The sequence below is a fragment of the Sus scrofa genome, chromosome 1 (genome assembly GCF_000003025.6).
Source record: "Sus scrofa isolate TJ Tabasco breed Duroc chromosome 1, Sscrofa11.1, whole genome shotgun sequence".
In the NCBI taxonomy this organism is placed as follows: domain Eukaryota; kingdom Metazoa; phylum Chordata; class Mammalia; order Artiodactyla; family Suidae; genus Sus; species Sus scrofa.
The window spans coordinates 246,856,624-246,879,623 of record NC_010443.5 but is presented as its reverse complement, the minus strand read 5'-3'; the positions used below and the strand labels follow the sequence as shown (position 1 = coordinate 246,879,623).

General features: G+C 37.1%; 2 protein-coding genes across 2 annotated transcripts in view; one reads left to right on the top strand and one right to left on the bottom strand.

The window, feature by feature from the left end:
- Positions 1 to 23,000, bottom strand: part of FKTN (fukutin) — a 64,264-nt gene that overhangs the window by 37,027 nt on the left and 4,237 nt on the right. The window contains 3 exon segments of the mRNA XM_013993732.2: positions 5,371 to 5,574; positions 9,676 to 9,735; positions 12,727 to 12,913. Coding sequence (XP_013849186.2) covers positions 5,371 to 5,574; positions 9,676 to 9,735; positions 12,727 to 12,831 — 369 coding nt within the window. The 5' untranslated portion in view covers positions 12,832 to 12,913.
- On the top strand, positions 797 to 2,580 carry LOC100522117 (heterogeneous nuclear ribonucleoprotein A1-like). Its single transcript, XM_021067088.1, is given in 2 exon segments — positions 797 to 1,714; positions 1,716 to 2,580. Coding segments are annotated over 2 exon segments (864 nt in total). The 5' UTR covers positions 797 to 1,282; the 3' UTR covers positions 2,148 to 2,580.

Here is a 23,000-nt window from a genome sequence, read left to right as displayed (position 1 = left end):
AAATAGTTTAATAGGAGTGACCTACAAATACTGAGATTTAGGAGTCTCTGCATTAAAAAAGCTGACCTACCCTTTTTTAAAATTGCCCAGTTGTTTAAAGTTTTATTCAAAGAGCAAAGATTTAATAGTGCATAGAATAGACAACTGTTTATGGGCCGCTTGCTAGGCCAGCACCAAAGGACTAAGAACATCTTTTGCCCACTAAAAGTTGTTAAGTCTTGTCAAATCACACTGCTCCATCAGAGGATTGGACAGCTCAATGTGGACTGACAGTGGGGTCAGCACCATTCTCAGCCACTCCCAATTCACTTTAATCTACTGAGCATCTATGCAATGGGGAAATATCGCACCACAAGACAAGAGGTTCAGTAGGTCTTTGACTTCAAAGAACAGATAATCTAGAAACCTTCACAAATGACCAAGGTGATGACACAGTCATTGAAACTGAGATGTATGATGGGGTGAGGCTTATTTAATCATAGAAAAATCCTGGCAAGTCTTAATTCCAATTCATGATTGCTATTATCACTCATACTCATATTATTTTAAAGCAGGCATACTCTTATTACCCTACAGTGAAGTGCCCCAGTTAATGAGGCCTGACATAACAGAATGCTTCCAACTGGTTTTCGGTGTCTCATTCTTAAATAGGGACAAAGATCAAGAAACACTGTAGAAAACTTGTATTATAAAAAATAGACAAAAAAATAACCATACCCCAAACCAAATACCCGTAAAGGAGAGATTTAAAAAAAAAAAAAAAGAGAGAGAGAGAGAGAAAAGTAGAGAGAAAAAAGACTTTTTTTTTTTTTTTTTTTTTTTTAAAGCTCAGAAAGAAAGACACTCTTACTCAGCATTATCCTGAGGTCCTACCTAAACCAATAAGACAAGAAAAATAAATTGAGTGTAAGAGTTGGAAAGGAAGAGACCAAATTGCCTTTTCCTGCACTGCATAAAATGACCTGTATTCAAAGAGAGAAAGAGAAAATGAAAAAGAGGGAAGAAAAGGAGGTAGGGATTGAGGGAGGAGAGAGAAACTATTGGAGTTTATCTACAGAGTCAGCAGTTCAGTAGTTACTGGAAAATAACAGCAACATACAAAAGACAACAGCATTCTAATTCATCTACAGTAATGAACTGGAAAAAGAAAAGGGAAAGTATCCACATTAATTCCCACCATAAACATACAAAACTCTAAGGTAGCAAGACTTGATAGTTTACTCCTTTCTGCTCCCGGACGCCGCCAAGTAAGCATCGTTACATTCTCCTCCCCACTACCATCATGTCTAAATCAGAGTCTCCCAAAGAGCCCGAACAGTTGCGGAAGGTCTTCCTCGGAGGTTTGAGCTTTGAAACAACCGATGAGAGACTGAGGAGCCATTCTGAGCAATGGGGAACGCTCACAGACTGTGTGGTAAGGAGGGACCCAAACACCAAGCGCTCCAGAGGCTTCAGGTTTGTCACGTACACCACTGTGGAGGAGGTGGACACAGCCATGAATACAAGGCCACACAAGGTGGATGGAAGAGTTGTGGAACCAAGGAGGGCTGTCTCAAGAGAAGATTCTCAAAGACCTGGTGCCCACTTAACTGTGAAAAAGATTTTTGTTGGTGGCATTAAAGAAGACACTGAAGAACATCATCTAAGAGAGTATTTTGAACAGTATGGGAAAATTGAAGTGATTGGAATCATGACTGACCAAGGCAGTGGCAAAAAAAAAAAGAGGTTTTGCTTTTGTAACCTTCAATAACCATGACTCTGTGACTGTCATCCAGAAATACCACACTGTGAATGGCCACAACTATGAAGTGAGGAAAGCTCTATCCAAGAAAGAGATGTCTAATGCTTCATCCAGCCAAAGAGGTCGAAGTGGTTCTGGAAACTTTGGTGGTGGTCGTGGAGGTGGTTTTGGTGGAAATGACAGCTTTGGTCGTGGGGAAAACTTCAGTGGTCAAGGTGGCTTTGGTGGTAGTCGTGGTGGTGGTGGATATTCTGGCAGTGGGGATGGCTCTAATGGATTTGGTAATGATGGAAGCAATGCTGGAGGTGGTGGAAGCTACGATGATTTTGGCAATTACAACAGTCAATCTTCAAATTCTGGACCCACGAAAGTAGGAAATTTTGGAGGAAGAAGTTCTGGCCCCTGAGGTGGTGGAGGCCAATACTTTGCCAAACCATGAAACCAAGGTGGCTATGGCAGTTCCAGCAGCTGCAGTAGCTATGGCAGTGGGAGAAGGTTTTAATTATTACTGCCAGGAAAGAAAGCTTAGCAGGAGAGGAGAACCAGAGAAGTGACAGGGAAGCTACAGGTTACAAGAGATTTATGAATTCAGCCAAGCACAGTGGTGGCAGGGCCTAGCTACTACAAAGAAGACATGTTTTAGAAAATACTCATGTGTATGCAAAAAAACTCGAGGTCTGTATTTGTGAATAATTGTATAACAGGTTATTTTAGTTTCTGTTCTGTGGAAAGTGTAAAGCATTCCAACAAAGGGTCTTAATGTAAAAATTTTTTTTTCACCTATGCTGTTGATTGCTAAATGTAATAGTCTGATCATGACGCTGAATAAATGTGCCTTTAAAAGAAAAAAACTATAAGGTAGCAAGAAATAAATCTTACAAAGATGAATAAAGTCTGTAAGAAAAATTAGAATATTCTATTAAAGAACACCAAAGGACACCTGAATTAAAGGAGACATATTTCATGTTTCTGAATGAGAAATCTTAGTGTTTTAACAATGTAAAGAGACCTTGCATACTTTTGTTTTCTTGGGTTAGACTAGACTAGCCTAGATAGTCCAGGCATCTCCACTGTTCCATCTGACAGCCAGCCCTCCTAAAGAAGCACAGCTGCCTAGCTGACCAGAAGCTGCAGAAGTGAACTTAGCTGAGATCAGAAGAACTGCCCAGCTGAATTCTACCCAAATTGCTAAGTCACAGAGTCATAAGCTATAGAAATGGTTGTTTAAACCACTAAATTTTGCGGCAATTGTTATACAGCGGAAACTAATTACTACATAGGCCAAATTAGGGATCAAATATGCAGGTAAAAGAAACATTTGCAGATAGGCAAGGTTTCAACCTCCACCTTCACCCTTTCTCAGAAGAGAATTCCTAAAATGCTGAGAAGAGGAGTTACAGAACTATATTCGCAGAGATCAGACTGTACTCGGGCAGAAAGACCGAGAACTCTGGGACGGAAAAAAGAACTGAGAAATTATCTGGTGTATTAGATTCTATTGAGAGTTTTATGTTTCTGTTGCAGAATCCATACATAGGTCATTAATAAATTCACAGAAAACTAGCAGAGAAAAAAAGGAGAATAAAGGATTCATATAAGAAAAGGAAAACAGAGTAAATTAGGCGGCATTCATGTGATTGTATGCTCAATATTGGGTAGACACTGAGTACTGATTTAACTACACTTTTGATAATGGGAAGATAGTGTGTGCGTATGTGTATGAGACAAAATAGATTAACAGATAAATTCTCATAATTCATAATCTAAATATGAAATATTTTAAAATAGAAGCATAAATATTTCTTTTTTTGGTCTTTTTTAAATATTTCATTTTATAAATGAGAAGATAAACAAGGTAAAGAGAGCTGAAAGTGCTTGGCTCTAAGAGTGGGAATAAGAGATGAAGGCGAGATGAGTCAGATGCTGATTTTTTCATTATGAGCTTTGTTATTACCTTCTGATTTTTTTAACTTAGGACTAGTATTATTTTTATTAAAAATAAAAATTAAATTAAAAATGCCATGTCCTAACTTTTCCATGTTTGTATTTTCAAAATATAAAATAGACATAAGAAAAAACAAGTAAACAAACATCATGTTATATATACATGTTATCTGTTTCATCACGTGCATCACTGCCTGGGAAGAACCACAGGCTAGAAACAAGTCAAAACTTATTCTCTTAAGGCCCACAGGAATCTGGGCAATCAAGGAAACATGCAGCTTATAGTGCTTTGCTAGATCATACCACCAACCTGGAACATAAGCCCTGCCTATCAGGGGTCAACACTAAAACAGATCCACTGCAGGGCTGGTGTACAACTATCACAGGCGGCTAACTAAACAATGCAGTTCATTTAATATAATGCCAATTTTTCTTATTCCCATCATGGCTCAGCCATTAACAAACCTGACCAGTATCCATGAGGATGTGAGTTTGCTCCATGGCCTTGCTCCATGGGTTAAGGGTCTGACATTGCCATGAGTTGTGGTGTAGGTTGCAGACACGGCTCTCATCCCTCATTGCTGTGGCTGTAGTGTAGACCGGCAGCTACAGCTCCAATTTGACCCTTAGCCTGGGAATCTCCATATGCCACAGGTGTAGCCCTAAAAAGACAAGACAAAAAAAAAAAGAAAGAAAGAAAAAGTAAGCAAATTTTTAGTATGTTTAGTTGAGATTTTTTTTTGGACTAGCATCTGACTTTTGCCTTGTAACCATTTAGGCAGGATAGAAACAGATGTTTGAATTCTTGGATATATCTAAGAAGTGCTCCACTCAAATATGAAACAAGAGCAGTACACTTACCAACTTGAAAGGACGCTACTGTAGATAAGCAGTACCCTCATGTATACCTTACATGGCAGATACTGAAAATTCATCACTGAATCCCTTCCTACCTGCCTGCCTATACTGATGAGAATTCTAAATACCTGTTTTTTTTAGCCTCCTTCACAATAAGGAGACATATGAATATAGTTCTGGACAGTAAGCTATCAGCAGTTTACCAGAAGCTCCTGAGAACATTTTTCCTTCAAAGGATGGATAGTGTCACTATCCTTTCCTCTCAACTCCGTGCCTGCATTCCTTGAAGCTATGACAACTATCTTGTAATGATGAGAGAACTGAAGATAGCAGAGTTCCCTTTGTGGCTCAGCAGTTAATGAACTCGACTAGAATCCATGAGAAGGCGGGTTAGATCCCTGGCCTCACTGTGGGTTAAGGATCTGGCATTGCCATGAGCTGTGGCATAGGTCACAGACATAGCCTGGATCCCAAGTTGCTGTGGCTGTGGTGTAGGCCAGCAGCTGTAGCTCCTATTAGACCCCTAGCCTGGAACTTCCCTATGCCACTAGTGCAGCCCTAAAAAGCAAAAAGCAAGCAAGCAAGCAAGCAAATGATGACATCAGTGGACCACTCAACTAATACCAACAGCCAATAGCCTTTTAATCTCTTCCTATACAAGAAAAATAAATCTCCTATTTGCTTAAGCCACTACTATGTTCATCATTTAGAGCTGAAAACATTCCTGATATGATATATAAAAATCTTCATGAAAGTTTTAAGATGTTTTAATCCCATACTAATTTTGTAAAAGACATACCCCAGTAACCAAAAGCAAACCATCTTACCTCATTCTTCCATAGGTGATACTGTAGTGCAAATGCAGTAAAGTCTCTTGGAACACAGAAAAACTTGCATTCTGAAGTGGAGCCATGAGAAACATTCTTGACTTGTTCAAAGCTTTTATCAATCAACTCCAGAATCAAAGGATCAATAAGGAACACAGGTACATTTTGACTAGACGTTAGCATAATAAATTTTTTAACTGCACGCTGTTTGAAAGGAAAAGAATTCCCTTAATTCTTCTAAACCAATACAACAATCTATCGTGTTAACTTTTTATTCATTAATTTTATAAGAATATAGTCCTTACTCAGTAGATACCATGCTTATTATTTTGCTAAAAAAAAAAAAAACCCTACAAATAAACAATACACCATCTCTGTTCTCAAGAAGTACAGTATACTGAGAAGGACGAAAAAATATTTACAAGGTAAAAAATAATATGGAAAAATATATTCAACATAAAGTACAGAACAATAAGCTACTAACTAACTATATAACAAAAGGATAAGAAAATCTTCATAGTTAGTAAGCACTATATAAGACGAGAACTTTGGGCTTACAAATTATTCCCTTTTTAAGCAAAAGTAGGGCAGCAAACATCAGCTATTTCAGTTTTTAGGAATCAGTCATGTCAAACTTTTTGAAACTAACTATATATGCTACTTTTCTTCATATTTGAAATACTGCTTAATAATCTTGCCAAGCAAAAGACAAACTAAAGCACACTGCCTGATTTACCATTCCTATATATAGTTTGATTTTCTAATAATACTGTAATATTTGGAAACATAATTCTGCTGAGTGGTAAGTAGAGTACCAAAAAAAATAAATTTCAAAATTAGAATGGAAACAGAATAAGCACACTTAGGAGTAAATAATACCTAAAAGAAGCCAAGATAAATAGAATAACTGGTATACATTATTGTATACATTTTTTATTAAAAGCCTACTTTAACAGAAGCGGTAATGACTGCAAAGGGATGTGCGCCCATCAAAATAGATGTTTCATGGAATTAAGGATAAATTCTTATTCACAAAATCTGAAAGAATCTAAAAACATATAAGGTATAAGTAAATAGATAAGAATATCAAGAACTATAAAAATAGAAAAAATGAGATTAAGGTAGGAATCAGTCTCTTATTCTTGTTTTTACTGTAGAGTATTCAGCAAATACCAAGAATATAATAATCTCTGTTTTAGAGAAGTTTATTATTTATTAATGGAAGAGACAAATAAGTTAAAATTTATTTATTTATTGGTCTTTTTGTCTTTCTAGGCCGCACCCACAGCATATGGAGGTCCCCAGTCTAAGGGTCCGATCGGAACTGTAGCTGCTGGCCTATGCCAGAGCCATAGCAACGTGGGATCCGAGCTGGATCTGCAACCTACACCACAGCTCATGGCAATGCCGGGTCCTTAACACACTGAGAGATGCCAGGGATCAAATCCATGTCCTCATAGATGCTAGTCGGGTTCACTAGCTCACCACCATGGAAACCACATCGTGAGCCACCATGGAAACTCCCTAAAATTTTAGGATAAACAACTTTATGCCCCTAAATTCAATAACTTGGATGAAATGGACAAATTTCTTTAAAAACACAATTAACAAAATTACCACAAGATGAAACAGGAAATCTGAATTGCCCTATACCTATTAACAAAAGTGAATTTGTTATATATATAAATCTACCAGCAAAACAATAAGAACAAAAAAAACCCTCTAGGCTCAGATGGTTCACTGGTGAATTCTATCACAGATTCAAGAAATAATACCAATTGTAAAAATTCTTTCAGAAAAATTGAGCAAGAGGAAATGCTTCCTAACTCATTTTATGAGGCCAGTGTAATCTTAATAGCAAAACCTAAGACATTACAAAAAGACAACTATACACCATTATCTCCTATGAATATAGATGCACTAATGCTTAATAAGAAACTAAAAAAAATCAATTCCCATAGTTTAAAAAAAAGGAAATATCCTAAGTAGGGTTTATCCTAGGAATGAAAGACATTTGAAAATCAATCAATCAAATTCACCATATCAACAGCATAAAGGGGAAAAACTCCATGATAATTTCAATACAAAAAAAATATTTGACAAAATTCAATAGTTATTCAAGACTAAAAACCTCTTAGCAAACCAGGAATAAGATACTTCTTCAATTTGATAAGTAATATAAACAAAAAGGCCTATTATTGAGTTGTAGGAGTTCATTTATCCTTAATACCAACCTTTTGTCAGATACATGTTTTGCAAATATTTTCTAGTCTGTGGCATGTCTACTCATTTTCTCAATGGTGGCTTTCAATGAGCAAAAGTTTTAAACTTCAATAATGTAATTCATGATTTTTTTTTTCTTTTATGGCTATTACTTTCTGTGCTTTACACCGAAAAAAGGAGAAAGAAACAGTTTTGGAAGAAAGATGATGAGGTGACAGACTCTAGTACATATAAAAGGCTTAATAAATATCTGTCGAATGAATTTCTTTCAGCCTGATGTTAAATACAAACATGGTAAATACATTTACAGCTTCATTGTGATTATTAATATATATATATAGATTAGGGTAGGCTCAAGGAGAGATTCTATAACTCGCCTTCCAAATATGCCTTCTGGTTTCTCATCAGTGCCATCATCAATGCTCCTTGGACACAGAGGTCCAACTGACTCTAAATCCAATTAATTGTAAGTCAACATGACCCTATCATCAGGACTTCAGTAGTTCATTTTGTTTATGAGAAAGAAAAAGATTTTGTCAAAAAAAGGATACAGCAAGACTGCAACAGCCTTCTTCTATAGGACATATTCTTAGTGAAAGGCTAGTTCCTAATAATCATTTTCTTTCCTAAAGCTTCTCAAATCATCTGTTTAATAACTCATTCCAGGATTTTATTGGGGCTCAGTATCACATTTATTGACCTTTCAATTCTTCTAAGATATTACAAGTATTTTAGTACTTTCTACCTTCCCTGTGATTTTGCAAATATTACAAAGAGTGTTTTTCAGTACCATGCAATGTAATTAACAGAGAATTTACTGAACGTTGTAAGCTGCACTGTAATTTTTGGCTCATTTATCTTAGAAGCAAACCCTTTTAAAAAATGTTATTTTCTTCCACCTCAAAGGTCATATTCTGAGTGAAGAAGACAAGGCTTCCCTTTCCTCCCCAGACTACCCTGAATTCACAGAGCAAAACATCTGCTTTTAACAGATTAAAAGTTAACACATACTTCTAGACTTGATAATTGAAGAGCCTGATATAGGATATCCCAGACTTTACCTTTTAAACAACAGTTCAAATCCAACTGGCATCAGCAATGACCTAAAATCATCACTACTTTTTAGCTGTCTGGTGATTTGAAAGCCTACTTCCAGTCTAAAGCCTTTCATATCTCTGGTTAAAGTGAAGTCAAGATTGAAGTGCATCCACAAAAATATCTTGTCAGTCGGGAGTTCCCATCATGGCTCAGTGGTTAAACTGAGCCTCATGAACCTGACTAGGATCCATGAGGATGTGGGTTCGATCCCTGGCCTTGCTCAGTGGGTTAAGGATTCGGCATTGCCGTGAGCTGTGGTGTAGGTGGCAGATGCGGCTTAGATCCTGTGTTGATGCAGCTGTGGTGTAGGCCAGTAGCTATAGCTCTGATTCACCCCAGACCTGGAACTTCCATATGCCGGAGGTGGGCCCTAAAATACAAAAGACAAAAAAAAAAAAAAAAAAAATCTAATCGTATCCACTCTGTATACTAACAGCATAAATATCACTTTTTAGCTTTGTTTTTCATTCTAAATTTGATTAGAAAAAAAGTAAGAAAATATATTTTATAAATATACAGGCTCTGAAACAGGAGTTATTGCACATGTTGCTAGTTTTCTCTATCTTAAAAAAGAAACGTATTGAATAGATTTTTACTCCTAATCAATATTTACCCTTATTCTTGGTTCAATTCTCATTCACATATTTATTCATTTGGGGAAAGCATCATAGCTCAGTGAATGAGGATTTTGGAGGCAAGCAGTTAGAATCTGTACTCAGCCGCTTATTAGCTAACTAATTTTAGTATTTTTAAATGAATGGAGGATAACCATATGCACTGACCTCTTAAAGCTGGCATTTGGACTAAATGAGATACTGCAAGAGAAGCACTTCGCACAGGGTCTGCCCCTCCCCCTCCATCACCTACTCCAATTTCCCACCAAGGTAGCTATTATCATTGTTATCATTCAATAAACACTTATTAGGTATATAAATGAACGAACTTAAATGAACATAATAATTAAGGGATTTGTTGATTACATACCCACTGTGTGCCATCAAATCCAACTCGGCTTCCTTTGTGTTTTGATAAACTAGCTCCATTCTAGGAAGATAACCAAAAAAAAAAAACAAAACAAAAACAAAAAAACCGTAGTAAATTCAAAGCCTGGCATGCAATATTACATTTAGGGTAGAATGAGAGTCAGCCTGTATAACTGCCTCATAATCATTAAAAAGCATTACCTAAATATCTATTTTCATATAGTCATGAGCTAGGAATTCTACAATTATATAATACAACTACCCAAGATGGAAAACACTGACAGACTGCTAAACCTAATCATCAAACAGGAATATACGGTCAACTTTTCTGAACCAATTAATTTCCACCAATGAACAGTAAACTCTTTGCTATCTCTTTGGAATGAGTGTTTATTCATATAGGTCCATATCCCTAACTTCAACTTATTTCCACACACTGAGTTAGTGTTTGCAGACCTTGGCAAAGTAATAAGAAACTATAATAACCCACTGAGCAGATTTTTTTTTTAGTCACAGCTGTGGCATATGGAAGTTCCCAGGCCACGGGTTGACTCCAAGCTGCAGCTGCGACCTATACCACAGCTGCAGCAATCCCAGATCCTTAACCCACTGTGCTAGGGATGGAACCTGTACCACCTCAGAGACAATGCTGTATCCTTAATTTGCTATGCCACAGTGGGAACTCCCCACGTCTGACACTTCCATATATGAATTATATATTCTCATCTATCTCACAGAACCATCCTGCAAAGTAGGTATTATTATTTCTGTTGGACAGAGAGCTCCAGTACCCAGACTTTTCCTAACATACATCATACTTGCAATTTTTTTTTTTCTGCTATTTTAGGGCTGCACCCACAGCATATGGAGATTTCCAGCCTAGGGGTCAAATTGAAGCTGTAGCTGCCAGCCTACACCACAGCCACAGCAATACGGGATCCAAGCTGCATCTGCAACCTATACCACAGCTCATGGCAATGCTGGATCCTTAACCCACTAAGCGAGGCCAGGGATCAAACCCACATCCTCATGGATCCTAGTCAGGTTTGTTAACCACTGAGCCATGAAGGGAACACCTCAAATATTATTTTTTATAGAGTATATTTTAAAAAACATTCAGATCTACAGAATCAGAAGGAAAAAAACATTATGTGTTTTCATCTAAGTCCCAAAACACTTTGAAAGTCAAAGGAGAAAGAATATCTGATGGGCTAGAGACAAGAGGAAGAATGTTTGAAGCTCAAAGAAGATCCAAAGAAATTTTTTTATTCCCCGACTGTGTTCTTCATATATGAAGTAGACAGATGGATTTTGAAGAGAGTAAGAATACCCTCATCCTAAAAATGAAATGTGCTCCAAGTTCCTAAACAGTAGATTCATTTCCCCACTAAAATGCAAACTCAAGGGCAGGGACAGTCCAAACAGTATGTATATCACCAGTGCCTAGCATAGTGCTTGATAACCAGCAAGATGCTTCATAATGGTTTGTTAATTGGAGCAAAGGAAGGAGGAAAGACGTACTGAGTAATTAAGTAGAACCAGAATTGGTCTCTCTTCACAAGCTCTGCAATTTAGACCACAACATTTAAACACCAAGGGATATTTCCATATGATTCAGGAAGTCCAATCCTGGCTATATATCCCAAGAAATGAAAACAGTTATTTGAAAAGATACATGCATCCCATGTTCACAGCAGCACTATTTATAATAGCCAAGACATGGAACCTCGGTGTCTATCAACAATGAATGGAAAAAGAGGATATGGTATATGTGTGTATATACCATATACACACTGGAATATTACTCATCCATAAAAAGAATGAAATTCTGCTATTTGCAACAACACAAGTGGACCTAGAGGGTATTATGCTTAGTGAAATAAGTCAGAGAGAGAAAGATGAATACCATATGATTTCATTTATTTGTGGAATCTAAAAAATAAAACGAATGAATATAACAAAACAGAAATAGACTCATAGATATAGAGAAAAAACTAGTGGTTAGCAGTGGGGAGAAGGGAAAGCGAAAGGCATGATGGGGTAGGAGATTAAGAATCACAAACTACTGTGTATAAAATAAATAAGCTACAGGATACATTATACAGCACAAGGAATATAGCAAATATTTTATAATAACTTTAAATGGAGTACAATCTATAAAAATACTGAATCACTATGTTGTACTCCTAAAACAAATATAATACTGTAAATCAACATATTTCAATGACAAACTAACAAAAGAAAAAAAAAGCTCAGGCTCTTAACAACTATGCCATATAGTTACTTATCTGAATTTAATATAATTAAGATGGGATTTTTAAATTAATGAAGTTATTCAATAAGTGATATTGGGACAACTAGTTAACCATTTGGGTAAAACTATAAATTAAATATCTAACTCATATTTCATACTAAGACAAATACTTATTTGCAGAACAGAAATAGACCTGTAGACTTTGAAAACAAACTTACGGTTACCAGTGCGGACAGGTTGAGGGGAGGGATGGACTGAGGGTTTGGGACTGTCATATGCACACTGGGGTATACGGAATGATTGGCCAAAGGGGAACTGCTGTATAGCACAGGGAACTCTACCCACTATTCTGTGATGATCTCTATGGGGAAAGAATCTGAAAAAGAACAGATGTGTGCATATATATAACTGAATCACAGTGCTGTACAGCAGAAATTATCACAGCATTGTATATCAACTATGCTTCAATAAAAGTTAAAAAATAAAATACACGTTGTATTAAAACTAATTCTAATATTTCATCAAAATTTTTATCACTGAATTCTTTCCATGAAGGACGATCTGTTTGGAAGAGTAACAATTTTCACATATCAGAAAATTTCAGTATCACTGAAACATGGCACCTGTGACCTTCAGTGTGGCATTACAATAACATTTAACCACAAACCTGTGTCACCTACAAAGATGAGAATATCAAAGAAATATTTCTGCAAGGATTTGAAAAACTGTGATGATTTTATGTGCTAGAAAGGGAAGCTAAAATGAAGTCTAATGGTGAGAAAGGAGGAAAAAAAATACCTTTGCTGATAAATAGTGCTTATAGTAGTACAACTGAAACAGCAGAAATGCAGAACTTGTCAAAGTTAAAAGCGCCAAAATCACGTTCTTATTGATCCTACTCATTAGTCTGCAGTGCTCATTTGGTTGTCTTTTGAAAGCAACCCGGTTGGTTTCATCTTTTTGAGTAAGAAGAGACTCTTGTTTTCTGTGAACAAAAAAAAATTATAAAAATTAAAAAACCTATTTTTTAATTTTCCCCCTTCATTTACCAAAAAAAGTTATCTAAAAGTCAGCAGAACAGTCTTTGATACCATAAAAAAACAATCAGATATGAGACCAAACTTGAAAGAATAAGTGTTTATCATGTCATCTTTACAATTGAAAATAACAAAAACCATAAATGGGATATCTACAAAAACCAACAGACATTGGGGGGCATCTCCTCCAGGGTTTCTGATTCAGTAGATCCGGGGTGAGGCCTCTGAATTTACATTTCTGACAAGTCCCTAGGCAATGCCCATGCTACTACTGAACATACTAAAAACCACTTAAATAGAAAACACAGAGAAGGTTTTTGGTCAAGGAACATCATCTCCACAACAGCTCTCTCTTGCTTTTGTGATGCAGGATATGGTCAGTTTTTATAAAAATCTCATGTACATTTTCAATTTTTGGCAAGTGTAAAGAAATCCATTATAAAAATTTTTGTTCTTTGATCTCTGGTCCCACCTGATTATTTCTTTAGAACAAGAAATTTAGTATAGTTCTACTTCTTCTTACTTCATCTCTACTGTTTGAGTTTGGTCAAAAATACTATATTTAATCCTTCAAATGTTTATCTTTATTCCTTTAAATACATTAACACTTCTATTACTTGATGTCTAAACTTTGTATGCCTTTAGTTATCCAGCTTAGGAAAAAAAAAATGAGAAAACCAGCAAATATATACTACCTTCTGCTTCCCTCCTCTTCCAATCCTTTTATTAGTTATTTCTACCTTGTTATAGTTCTATTGCATTCTGTAATATAAATCTCATTGCTCTTTCAGTCTTATTCCAACTATGTTCTCTGCCAATCTTTTTGCTGTAGCATCCTTGTTCCTTTACTGGATAGCTGATATTTATCTTCTCCTTAGAACTTATGGCAATATTTACCTTGAGTTCCTGCATTGTTCAAAAATGGTTGTCAACTTATAGACTGGCTTTGAGGTCATACTTTATATCCTTTGATGACCTGCAGGATTTGTACCACTGTTCTGCAATGCTAAATACTTCCTTGACAATATCTGATCCTTCCCCCACCTGGCACTCCCCTACAGGTAAGTTGATTTTTTTAAAGGGAATGAACAAAGAACATATTCCTTATATGTGAAATCCAATTTCTAAAAAACTAGGTTATATAATGATGTTAATGACTATATATTAATTTTTCTTCATTATGTGCCCCTTCTATCTGTAGAATCAAGATTTCTCTTCTCTGTGGCAAGTTTTGTGTTTGAATCTTTTTCTGTTCTAATGTTGATTCCTATTTCCAGAACTATAATTAAGCATTTGTTTCATCTCCTTTCAAATTCACTTCACATTGCTCAACTTTCACAATCCTGCCATCATGTCCCTCCCTAAGTTTTTAACAATGTTAATTCTCCCTTTTGCTTCCAATGTGGCCTTTCATTGCTGATTTTCTTTCTTTCTTTTCTTTCTTGAGTTCTGTCAGATTATGATTCACCATTTACTATTGTCTTACTATTTCTCCTTAGACAATTAATTTTCGCTATTATTTTAGTGATTGTTTTCTTAAATTGGTTCGAATTTCACTATCAATTTCTCATGGCTCCTTGTCACTTGTTTTTCCCTGTCTCTTTTCATTTTTCTTCTGGCAGCACTTTTAAGTAATTACTGTGCTCATTTCCTTTTCATATGAAGGAATGAACTCCCCTCAGGTCAATTATTTGCAAGGAAGGAAGAAACAAGGCTGTTTTCTGGACTAGAAAGTGGTCTTATAGAATACAAGAAAGATGTTTATGACAGAGCATGTTCTGTGCATGTGTGTGAGAACAGGCAAGAGAGTTGTTTAGCCATTACTTCTTGCCTCACCCAGACAGTGCTTCCTGCAAAGACTGTATCTGTGTACTTTCCCATCTGCTCCTTTCCTGCTAGTTCATGTTGCCAAGCATTCCAAAGAAGCTTCTCCCACTGCTTTTCTATGCATCCTGACACCACAATAAACAGAAGATCTATTCTCGTTGTTCTGTCAGTTCCACCTGAGATGCTTTCTACCAGCATGCTCTTTTAATCTCTTCCTGCTTACAGGTGACAAACATTTCTCAAATATTTCAATTTGGGGTTACAGGACTCCTAGTCCCATCAAAGATGTATTTACAGTTGACTTCTGAACAATACAGGGGTTGAGGCACCAACCCTCTGCACAGTAAAAAATCTGCATATAATTTATATAATTGGCCCTCCCTACACATAGGTTCCTCTGTATCGGCAACTCCTTCATACCTGCAGTTTCACATTTGTGGACTCAACCATCCAGGGGCATGCAGTACTGCAGTATTTACTAGTGATAAAAATCCACATACAGCAGTTCAAACTCAGCTCAAGGTCAACTATACATCTCTGTCTCTCATTCTTCTTGCTGTTTCAGGGTAATTTCAGATAGAAGAGGGCACAAATATCTTTACTCTGCCATCTTTAAATCAGAGGACATGGGGTTTTAAAATAATCCAAGTGAGCTTCCAGAGAGGAAGCCGATATAAAGCAAACACTATATAACATTATATAAGGTCAACAAACTACTTAAGAGAAATATCACCAGTGATGTGAATAATCTACTTGATTTACAGATAACTTATAAAGCAAGGTAACTAAACGACCATGTTCTATATCCTAAAACTGTAAAAACTAGCAACATAACACAATACTGATGAAGCTATTAGTTTTGCTGTCAGCTAAGACCTGCAAAAATAAAACAGTCAATACGTACTCTAATACGGACAGCTTACAAGGTAACAAAAAAGAATATCCCTCATTTTCAGTATCTCAGCTCAGTTTCTTGTGGTGTATTAAACAGTGCATCAAAGTACTGTACACTGATTTCAAGGAAAATCTAAATATTCAGAGTATGTTACAGCCCAGCCTTTTCTGCTCCTAAATTAATAAATGCAAACAAAGTATTAAAAACCTGTATAAACCACAACAAAATATAAAGTCTAAATTATTACCTTGTTCTGTCTTTGGACACATCTATAACCTACAATTAATTCATACATGAAATAAACCTCCAAAATATACCATCAATCACAACTACATTTTTATTATCAAGATGATATCCAATTAACTTTACTTCATTACTTATTTTCTATAAATGCCAAGGCAATTCTATCATAAAGAAGGAATATTAGCCCATCAAAACATTCCTTTTTGGCTAGCAACGTTTCTTCATTAGGAATGGAGTTACACTTTAAAATAAATAATGTGATACTTAAAAAAAGAGAGGCCAAGGCTTTTTGGATTCACCTTTAAAATATCTCTGGCACCAACTCTCTCTTCTTTCTTCCCTGTCATTCTAACTTAAACTCTAATTGAACAAGTGTCCTAATTCTAACTGATGTCCCAGGCTCCACTTTCTACCTACTTATAATCTTACCTATGCATGAACAGATATAATAAATTTCTGATAAATGAATCAAATTACACCATAATAAAAACTTTTCAATGGTTCCCTACCACCTACAAATAAAGTTCATACATTTGATCCTTGAACTGCACAGGTCCACTTATACGTGAGTTTGTTTTTTTTTTCCCCAATAATAAGTACTATGCACACAATTTATTGACTGAATCTGTGGGTGTGGAACTGCAGATATGGAGGGCTAACCATAAGTTACACATGGATTTTCTACTGCAGGGAGGTGTAAAGAATGGTGCCCACCAATCAGTTCTTTAAGAATCAAGTCATTAGCCACTGCAGTCACTGACCTACAATACACCTGAAAGGAACTCAGGGTCAGGATGAACTCCGTGCACTGGGAAAACAGACAAAACAGGCCCTTAGATGTTAGAACTGTTTCAGGATAAATATGCTTTATGAACCTGGACTCTAGCATCTTGCCATACTTAGAAAAGCACTAAATCATTAACTGAGATATGTGTTCCTCATGACTAGCAGCAATCGTCTACCCAGAAGTATGCCTTAGTGCACATACCCCTTCAGCAAAATCACCTACTTACTGGCCTCCCCCACTACCTCTTCAGAACAATTCCTCAGAGCTATCTGAGAGGCTATCTCCCAAGCTATGGTGCTCAGTAAGTAAAACTGAAACTCACAGCTCTCAAGTTGTGCTTTCATTTCAGTTTAAAGAGGGTTGGCACCCCTGACCCCCGTCATTGCTCAAGGATCAGCTGTAATGGCCTTCAAGGGTATTCACAATCTGACTGAACACAAGCAAATTTTCTAGGTTTTCTCCCACTTCGCACACTGAGGATTTTTGTCCAGGTATTCCTGGAATGCACGCCATACTTTTCTGCCTCTTTGTTTTTGCTCAATTCTTCTTGTCTGAAATGTTCTCATCCACTTCCATAGAAACAGTTCTAAACTTCTTTCCACAGCTCCTCTCAAGTGACCTTTGTTATGAAGTCTTTCATGCTCTTCCAAGTCAGAATCAATCTTTCCTAGCTCTAAACTCCTAGTCTTACCTTCTTGGAGGGAATAAATATTTATTGTTTACCTTCACAGGCAGAGATGCCAATAAAATACTAAGCTGGAGAAAAAATGATAAAAAAAAAATGCAGTTCCCTATCTTCTAAGAGTTTAGAGATGAGTACATAAGAGTTTTCTAAGAAGAATGGTGATGGTGGTGGTAAGTGTGATGTCCTAAAGAACAGCATGGGAAGTTTTCTCCAAAATGTACAAGTGCCATCTTTACCACCCCACATCTATTAAAAACCGCTGTTCTAATGACTGATAAACTCTACCCAGAGATAAATACAGAGGCGATATCAACAGTGTGATGGCCATGAAGGAGTAAATACAGGTTACTATGGAGCACAAGGAAAGGCACCTAACCCTAAGGCTTTTACTACTTTTTAATTATAGTTATTAGAATGCATCAATACATCTCCCTACCAGCCTAAAAATGGCTGAATAATAAGAAATAATAAGTATGCTAAGTATACTCAAATATACTGTGCAATGCTCAAGAAAACACAAAACTATTTTTAGAAGTTTTTATTTAAAAAGTTCTCTTAAATGTAATAAATTCATTGAGTGTTGAAAATAAATAAATAAATAAATAAAAAGTTCTCCATCCTCCAGGAACTTTTAAAATAAAACAAAATACCGAGTTCCCTTCATGGCTCAGTGGTTAGCAAACCTGACTAGGATCCATGAGGATGCGGGTTGGATCCCTGGCCTCGCTCGGTGGGTTAAGGATCGGCTGTTGCTGTGGCTGCGGTATAGGTCACAGACACAGCTCAGATCCTGCATTGCTATGGCTGTGGTGTAGGCTGACAGCTGTAGCTTCGATTCATTCCTAGCCTGGGAACTTCATATGCAGGTATGGCCCTAAAAAAAGCAAAAAACAAAATAAAATAAAATAAAATAAAAATAAAAATAAAATAAAATAAAACAAAACATTAAAAAGTGATTTTTCTAAAGTTTAAAGCCTATACTTGGTTCCAACTCCTGGACAATAAACATTTTAAAATAAAGTGGAGAAATATAGCATAGAACCAAAATAAAAATATTATTTGTGTACACATTTCCTTTTATATATTTTAGCTATCATAATAAAAATGCTGGGGAGAACAGACAATGTATTTTCTTACTTATACTTAGGTAAAGCTTCCTAAACAAAATAGTAGATCATGCCTAACAGAAAAGATGAGCACTACAGAGATGGTAAACTTAAATGGGGAGGCGGGTAGGACCGCAAATATTTTCAGAAAAAAAAAAAAAAAGAAAGATTTAATGGCAGTTATGAGGTTCAAGTACCCAAGTTATCTTCAAGTTCTAATGCAAATATGAGAAGGTTAATATAAGTATGGTATGGTATACAACAGACAGCATATACAGTACTATTCCTAGATGACTTGGAAGCAGGATCTAAATAGGACATGAGCTGGGATTAGGCAATGAAGAATGGAATGGGCAGATCTGCTTCCCCACCGAAGCTTTAGTGGGTTATGAGTGTCAGTGCTATCAATCCTCAGTCTTTGAGCCTGGGATAGCAAGTGTCCAAGATGGTCACCTCCAGCCAAGAATAAACACATTCTTTTATCCTTTCTTTCACCCCTTATTATCAATTTCACTTTATGTCAGGCATGAGAAAGGTTGGAAAAAACCAGTGGTAGATAAAAGCCATACACAAATTTGAGGGAAAAACATGCTGAACGGGAAGTTCAAGAGAACTCTCAGGCTCTTGCTACTGCCAAGAGCAACATTTCACATTCTTTCAGCTTCCCATTTCCCTTTCATGTTATTTGTTCTTTGATGGCAACGGCAAGAAAGACTTTGGCATCTGGTTTAACTTGACCTCCCAGCACCACTACTACTACTCTTTTGGGAATTATCTGGGTAGGGATGTGTTTGAAAGAATGTCTAACTGCCTATTTTATTCCACCTCTCCCCCCTACTGCCTTCTGGGATCACCTCTCTTGAAATCAGAGGCCCTCGACAAGAAATAACCAGTTCTGACAATGGACTTAGGTTCACAAGATGTTGTGTGCTAGGAGTTGCCATTATGGCTCAGCAGGGTAAGGACTTGATGTTGTCTCTGTGAGAATGCAAGTTGGATCCCCGGCCTCGTTCAGTGGGTTCAGGATCCAGCATTGCCACAGCTGCAGTCTAGGTCAAAGATGTGGCCCAGACCCATTGCTGCTGTGGCTGTGATATAGGTCGGCAGCTACAGCTCTGATTCAACCCCTAGCCCAGGAACTTCCATATGCTGTGGGTATGGCCATAAAAAGCAAAAAAAAAAAAGGGGGGGGGGTACTAGCCTGGTCTCCTCAGTGCCACTAGACTCAGTTTATTCAGGGAGTAAGCAGAAGGCATAGGTGGTATGAATCAGACAGAACTGAGATTCAAGTATGCCTTGCACTGCAAAATAAAACAGGAGGCTAAGATACAGAGAAGGAAGAAGGTAGTGTAAATAGGCAAACACAAGATTGGAAAGCACAAGGAAAAAATGCTTCTGAAGACGTATTCAGAGTTAGGACCAAAAAAAAAAAAAAAAAATCAACATTTTCAACTGTGCTAAGTAAAAAAAAAAGCCCAGTAGCAACAGATGCTATCCATCTTCCCTAAATATTGCTGGTCCTCCTTTTCGCTGTTCATTTCCTTTCATTTCATTGCTAACTTTGCAAAGCATGTCAGTAGCCTGGAAGCAAAAGTTAGACTGTAAGAGTTTAAGAAGTCCCTTTATCTGCACATCACTCATTCACTTTTTAATCCTTTACAATATAGCTTCTCTCAATATGCTGACACTTAAAGATTAAAAAATCAGTCTCTCCATTTGATGGACCAGAAAAATCATAGAGTGACTCCTTTCAAAATGACTATGGAGTAGTGGTGTTTTAGAGAGTCTGAAACGTTAGACCTAGATAAAAAAAAAAAAAGTCTAGATGAGAAAGGAAGTGAAGATAGTCTGGGACTGTTATTACAGGGGCAAAGTAAAAGGGTAAAGCACACAGTGTTGCCTAATATGCCTGCTATTCTGTGTTTGACATGAAATCTGGATGGATGTTTTCTCTACATTTTTTCACTCTTAATCATTTTATAAGATATATTCCCATATCTACTGGTTAATTACTTATAAATATTTCACCAGACTGCTGCTGGAGATGTCTCCCTGAACATTCCAGTAGCACCTGAAACAAATCACTGTCCACTTTCAAACCAGATTTTTTTCATGACTTGCCCCTCTATTCTGTTAACGGTAGCCCTATTTTCTCAATTATTTATCTTCGAAATATTCTGTAGCTCTAAATCCACAACCAATTATTCAATGAACTGTACAGTCTTCTCAGTGCCTCTAAAAGCTGTCATTTCTTCCCCATTTCCAATATAGTTAGCCTAATTTAAAGGCCTTTTTACCTCTGCCTAGATAGGAAGCCTCCTGCATAAACACAGATGGCCTCTGACTTACAATGGCTTGACTTAGTTGTTTTTTTTTTTTTTTCTTTTTCTTTTTCTTTTTCTGGCCACACTTGCAGCATATGGAAGGTCCTGGGCTATGGGTTGAATAAGAGCCGTAGCTGCCAGCCTATGCCACAAACCGCAGCCAACACCGGATCCGAGCCACATCTGTAACCTATGCCGCAGCTTGTGGCAACGCTGGATCCTTAACCCACTGAGTGAGGCCGGGGATCAAACACATATCCTCTCAGACAGTATGTCAGGTTCTTAACCTGCAGATCCATAAGAGGAACTCCCTGACTGATGGGTTGTTGACTTTACAATGATTCAAAAGTGATATGCACTCAGTAGAAATCACATTTGATTTTGATCTTTTCCCAGGCTAACAATAACTACTACATAATCCCTTGTGATGCTGGGTAACAGCAGTGAGTTGTAGATCCCGCCAACCACATGATCACAAGAGTAAACAACAGATACACAAAAATTCTGCTTTTTACTTTTAGTATTCAATACATAACACAAGATATTCAACTCTTTATTATAAAATAGGCTTTGTGATAGATGATTTTGCCCACCTGTAGGCAAACCTAAATGTTCTAAGGACGTTTAAGTAGGCTAGGCTAAGCTATGAGGTTCTGTAGGTTAGGTGTATTAAATGCACTTTCAACTTAATATTTTTCTTTTTTTGGTCTTTTTGTCTTTTTAGGGCCGCACCAGATCCAAGCTGCGTCTGCAACCTACACCACAGCTCACAGCAATGCCAGATCCTTAACCCACTGAGCGAGGCCAGGGATCGAACCTGAAACCTCATGGTTCCTAGTTGGATTCATTTCCGCCACAGCACGACGGGAACTCAAGTTAATATTTTCAATTTGCAAAAGGTTTATCAAATTGAGGAAGATCTGTACCCTACTACCAGGCTTTCCTCAAAATACCCATCTTAGGGACCAGAGTTCAGCCATTTCTATAAAACCACTTTGTGTCACTTGCGCTGCTTTAAGAACGTCTATGGCTCATTTAGTACTGATCCCCTAAATGAGCCCACTGACAAAGTGCTCTCTCACTGCAGTGTACTTGTCAATGCTACTCCTTTTATGCTTTCTCCCTCACACCCTGCCCCCTCTGTCTTTTGAGCAGTAAAGAGCACAGGCTCCAAAGACAGACTGCTCTGTTCAAATCCGGCTCTGCCTTTTGCAGCCCATATGTATGTCCTTAGGCAGATTACTTAATCTCTCTATGCGTCCACCTTTAAAGTAGATTTACAAATTGTACCTAACAGGGCTAGGTTAATACATGTAAAGCACCCAACAGTATCCAGAACATAAGTATACAATAAACGCCAGCAATAATTAGGAACTGTCACCTTAAAAGGCCTACCTGTAATTCCCTTTGCTCTCAATTTAAGTCCCTCTCTTTTATACCCCACAGCACTGTACATCTGTACTATTTTTGCAGTCGGTCTTTAATTCCTTGAGAGGGGAGGCTATCCTATGTTTCCATATTCCCTAGCATTCCATATTCTGGTTCTTTCACAGTACAATTCAAGCACAGACATAGAGTTTAAGATTTATGATGGACCTCTCTTACCCTAGAGAAGATCTATGTGCCTAGAAGAGTACAAAAGTATTTGAGGTAAGTGATGAATGTGATCAGGTGAAGAGTGACAGCCAGAGTTTATGGCACAGAGGTTGGTTTGGTTTGTCTGTCACCTCATTCATTCATTCTCCCATTAAATTCACAAATATTAGTGAGCCCTATGTACGTCCTGTAGACACTGGGCATGCTGCAAGCTGTTCCCTGTCACAAGACTCCACAATCGATTATGGCTATTTCAAAGGCAGCAGAAAGTTGAGGAACCAAGGATTTCTTTAGACTCAAACTTTATTTACTTATATTTCATGAGTCATTTAAGAGCCACCTTAGTTAGCATGCACACCAAGTAAGACAAGTGATTGTCTTTTGAGTTGGGAGGACTGTAGGTGCTTTTCTTTTCCTTTTTTTATTTATCCTATATGAATATGCAACTGATTTTGTAATGAGAAAAAAAAAAGACTAAAGTTTTCAAAAAAAATTTTAAAAACTTTCTCTCAATCTGTGGCTCAATCAACAAATACTACAGCCCACACACATTTTGAGCTTTAATTATCTTA